The sequence below is a fragment of the Pipra filicauda genome, unplaced genomic scaffold (genome assembly GCF_003945595.2).
Source record: "Pipra filicauda isolate LSUMZ 115617 unplaced genomic scaffold, ASM394559v2 scaffold171_size1565689_pilon, whole genome shotgun sequence".
Lineage (NCBI taxonomy): Eukaryota > Metazoa > Chordata > Aves > Passeriformes > Pipridae > Pipra > Pipra filicauda.
In genome coordinates, this window is record NW_024104229.1 from 1142156 (window position 1) to 1146509 (window position 4354).

Sequence of the window (4354 nt, forward strand, 5' to 3'; positions counted from 1 at the left end):
TTACTAAACTTGTAGAGGCTGAAACACTGCTCAGCATTCTTTATTCCTTTTTCACTGCAGCTGAAGTACTCCAGCATCTTTATTCCGTCTGCCAGTAACATTAAGTGTTGACTGAGCATCATTACATAGAAATGCACACAAGAAAATTCACTATTGATTCCTCTGTGTTCATCACAGTGTTCTTATTACCATATTCTTTTATATTTATTTATAGAAGTTCTTCCCTGCGAGGGTGGTGAGGCCCTGGCACAGGTTGCCCAGAGAAGCTGTGGCTGCCCCACCCCTGGAAGTGTTCAAGGCCAGGTTAGAGGGGGCTTGGAGCAGCCTGGGATAGTGAAAGGTAACCCTGCCCATGGCAGGGGAGTGAAACTGGATGATCATTAAGGTCCCTTCCAACCCACACTGTTCTATATTCTCAAAGTTTCAGGTGAGAAAGAAATTTAACAGTGAAGAATGGATGGGAGCACGATGAGTTTTAAATTTACAATAATAGTTGATATACACAAAGCCTTAAAGAAACATAAAAGTATAAACTCACATTAAGAATTTCATCTTTACAAAACACTAAGGCTTCCGGCTGTTTGCTTGAAGGAAAAGCTTTTTCAAAAGCTACTTTTGCAGCAGAAGCAGCAGGAGAGTAAGTGTCACACTGAGCAATCAGCCAGTATCCCATGATACTTTTTAAGTAAGGAGCTAAGTGTTTTTTTACTTTAAGAATCAGTTGCTCAAAAGATTGCTGAGTTGCTTCTCGAACACGGCGATCATGATCCTGTCAGAATAAAAAAGAAAGGAAAGTTAATGTTTGCTGGTTTAAAAAAGGCACCTTTGATGCCAGATACTTCAAAGCAGAGGTGATGATTAAAAAGCCATTTTTGTGATTAACTGGGCTACCTAGATTTGAAAATAGACACCAATGACAATAAAGTCTTGTTATCCCTAGATATGGGGAGAGCCACAACTTAGTAGCATCATATTCCCAAAAATGTTGGACACTCACAGTTGTAACCTTTTCCCAATATCCCTAAATACAGTATCTGTTTCCAATTTATAAAAACATTTAACAGAAAGACAAGAGGCAAGAGAAACAGGAAACCTCGAAGACATCTTTTGAATTAGAACTACCATAAGTCTACAGAAACACTGCATCATTATTGTTTATTTGCATATGAATTTACAACATCATGACTTGCTAGGCTCTTGGCTCTTGAAAGAAACACTAGGAATTGCTCTAATGGATAAGAATAGTGACCCATTCTGTCCCCTATCATGTTTTCAAGAGTAGCCAGTCCAGAGAGTTTAAAATGTATTAAATATATCAAAAAATTAGTTATTATCTGGCTACCCATGGTCCTCCATGTTTGGGTTTGGTTTTGGGCGTTTTTTTATTTTAAGTCTGGTCAGATATTAGTCCCAGGTCAAAAAGATTTATAATTATATTAACTAAACAGTCTCTTTAGCCATTCTAGAATGCACATAAAAGAACTTTTCCTGAGAAGAAATATCCTACCATCTTTTAAACATAAAGATCTAACAACAGATATCTCCATCTATGAAATAAAGGCCAGACACCCAAAAGTTCAAGACTCCATGCACTGCCAAAACTGAAATATCTCCACAATTAAGAACAATAATTTCCTTCAACTTCATGTTTTTCCTAGAACAAGTCAGTAATTCCAACAAAGGTAGATAACATCAATAAAGACCACCTTGGAGGTTGTTCCAGAGAGAGGAAGTATACAGAGAAGTTTCTTCAGTACTTACTAGTGAAATTTTACAATAAATTCTTGGCCAGTAAGGAAGAACACCTTTAACAACTTCTGCTTCTCTTTCCTTGCACATTGTCCCAAACTCTTGCATAGCCTAAAATCAAAATATCAAGAGAATGACTTAAGAAGTCAGACAGATATTTTCTGTAATTTACCAGCTTATATCTGAAACTGCAACTCTCTTTTTAAAAAAATCAATTCATCTCTTGCAATTGAGCATCTATAGAGATAACTGCACGATGGACCTTCCTATTATCCAAGATAACTTCTGGATTGCAATTCTAGCAAATCTACCAATATGAAATTAATATTAGTTATGTTCACATATTCCTCTCCCATCCTTAAGAAAAGTGTATTGTTTTCCAACAAAAAAAAGAATTATGGGAGACAAAGGACACACTTACTTTTAACTTTGTTGTGATGTCCCTTTTAGAAAGTTTTCGCAACACCATTCGGAAATCGGCATCCACAAGGCTGTCTATTTCCTCTGCTCCCTGAATTGCAGGAACATATCCTAGATCACTCTGAGATGTTCCAAAGCCAATAAACCCAGGCACTGTTCCACGTTCTTTGGCAAGGAGCTCTGCAGCTCGGCCGCTGCTAGAAGGCTGACAAAAAACAGGGACAGCGGTCAATTATGTATTTAATTTTATTTTGCATGCATCATGCATTTGACATGATGATCCTACTTATATTGTACGATTAACCTTCTAATTAAAATAAAGTCTCACAAACAAAAGGCCACCTATGCTTTAAACATAGAAGTTTGACCTAGAAAATTATTCTTCGCTTTAGAATCAAGCTGAGAAAGTTGAGGTTGTTCATCTGGGAAAAGAGAAGGCTCTGGGGAGAGTTTCAGTATCTGAAGGGAGCCTACAAGGAAGCCAGAGAGGGACTCTTCGTCAGGAACTACAGTGACAGGACAAGGGGGAATGGCTTCAAACCGAGAGTAGGTTTAAATGACATATGAGGAAGAAATTCTTCCCTGTGAGAGTGGTGAGGCCCTGGTACAGGTTGCCCAGAGAAACTGTGGATGCTCCATCCCTGGAAGTGTTCAAGGCCAGGCTGGATGGAGCTCGGAGCAACCTTGCTCATGGCAAACAGTTGGAACTAGATGGCCTTAAGGTCCCTTCCAACCCAAGCCATTCTGTGATTCTATTCTCTGATTCTATCAATCAGCATTTCCTTTTCTCATAATCCATGATAACTTATGGAAAGTTTTATTGGATTTATACACACACAAAAAAGCGTAACAGGAAAGTCCTTCTGTAAGCAAACAATTTATTAAGAAACTATTTATCCTCCTTCAATACTTTCGTTTTTCCTAGTTCTTCTCATGGGCTAATAAGGGCTCCCAGGAAATGCTATTTGTATCACTGGGAAAAATAAAAGCAGATACACAAAACATTCTCCCAGTAACAAAGTGGCCAAAAAGGATATAGAAGAATGGAGTAAAGGGTATTATCCTGTAAAACAGGATAATACCAGTTAGTATTACGGCGTGTGTTTTCGAATTTAGCATCTCTTCCAGTTTGCCCCAGTTGCTCACTGTACCACTGGCTCACGTTTATTTCCACCATACTCCTTTGGAAAGACTGCCCCACAACCGACTGATGCTTTAGTGTTCTCTGCGATACCTCATATTCCAAACACCTTTTACTTCCTACCAGCAGTTGCAGTTTTGTGAGCTTGTGGGGTTTAAGTAATCTTTTCTGAATGTGATCCCTCAACTATTAAGGACATGCTGTGCTGTGTTCCCTAGTCTTCTCTAAATCCACGGAGGAATTACAGAACCTGAACACAAGGTTTCGCACACATCCTGAGAGTACCACATAGGACAGATTTCACACCACCACTGGCCTGGTGGCAAGACAGAGACACCAAAACAGGTGAATTCTAAGACTCTCCACAGAAAACCACGCTGAACTTTGCTGAACTTAGCCCCGCGGTGATTTTGTAGTTACGTGCCCCTACCGCCGCCCCTCTCCGTACAAACACCACGGCGACAGCAGTCACACACCCCTAAGCACGCCCCAGGCCCAGACGTGGCCCCGGCCCCGGCCCCGGCTACCGCCACCGGACCCGCCGACCGCGCCGCCTCCCCGCCAGAGCTGGGCCTCGGCGGCCCACGGCAGCCGGGGGGGCGGGCCCCGCGAGCCCCCGAGGCCCGGCCCGCACCGCCCTTCCCGGCCCCGCTGAGCGAGGACCCGGGGGGCGGCCGTTCCCCGTCCCACGGCCCGCGCTCACCCGCAGGTTGCCCTTGGTTCGCTGCTTGTTCTTCCCCCCCATGGCGGCGGCGGCGGCACCGGGACGGGCCGGCCCCGACAGGGACCGAGCGGCACTTCCGGGGCGGGGCCGGGGCTGACGGGGACACCCTGGAGCTCAAAAAATCCACTGGAGAATAAAAATCCATCGATCTTAAACGCGCGGAGACTTCGAGCCTCCCGTGGCGCTTTTACGGAGCTGCGGCCTCCTCGTACGCTTAAAGGGACGCGGGATTTGGGAATTTCATCCAGAGGCAAAACCGCACTTGCCGAATGACGTCACTCCGAAGTATCGCTACAAATTTTACTGGATCTGTACAGAAA

The 4354-nt window shown here is 43.4% G+C and overlaps 1 protein-coding gene across 2 annotated transcripts in view; it reads right to left on the reverse strand.

Annotated features, from left to right (window-relative positions):
• LTN1 (listerin E3 ubiquitin protein ligase 1) overlaps positions 1 to 4253 on the reverse strand; it is a 30293-nt gene extending 26040 nt beyond the window's left edge. For both annotated transcript variants that reach the window (XM_027744207.2, XM_039379628.1), the window contains exons 1-4: positions 4014 to 4253; positions 2171 to 2374; positions 1762 to 1860; positions 539 to 769 (exon numbers count right to left, since the gene is read on the reverse strand). In XM_027744207.2, coding sequence (XP_027600008.2) covers positions 539 to 769; positions 1762 to 1860; positions 2171 to 2374; positions 4014 to 4055 — 576 coding nt within the window. In that variant the 5' untranslated portion in view covers positions 4056 to 4253. The remainder of the gene's footprint in view (positions 1 to 538; positions 770 to 1761; positions 1861 to 2170; positions 2375 to 4013) is intronic.
• Between the last annotated feature and the right edge of the window lie 101 nt (positions 4254 to 4354).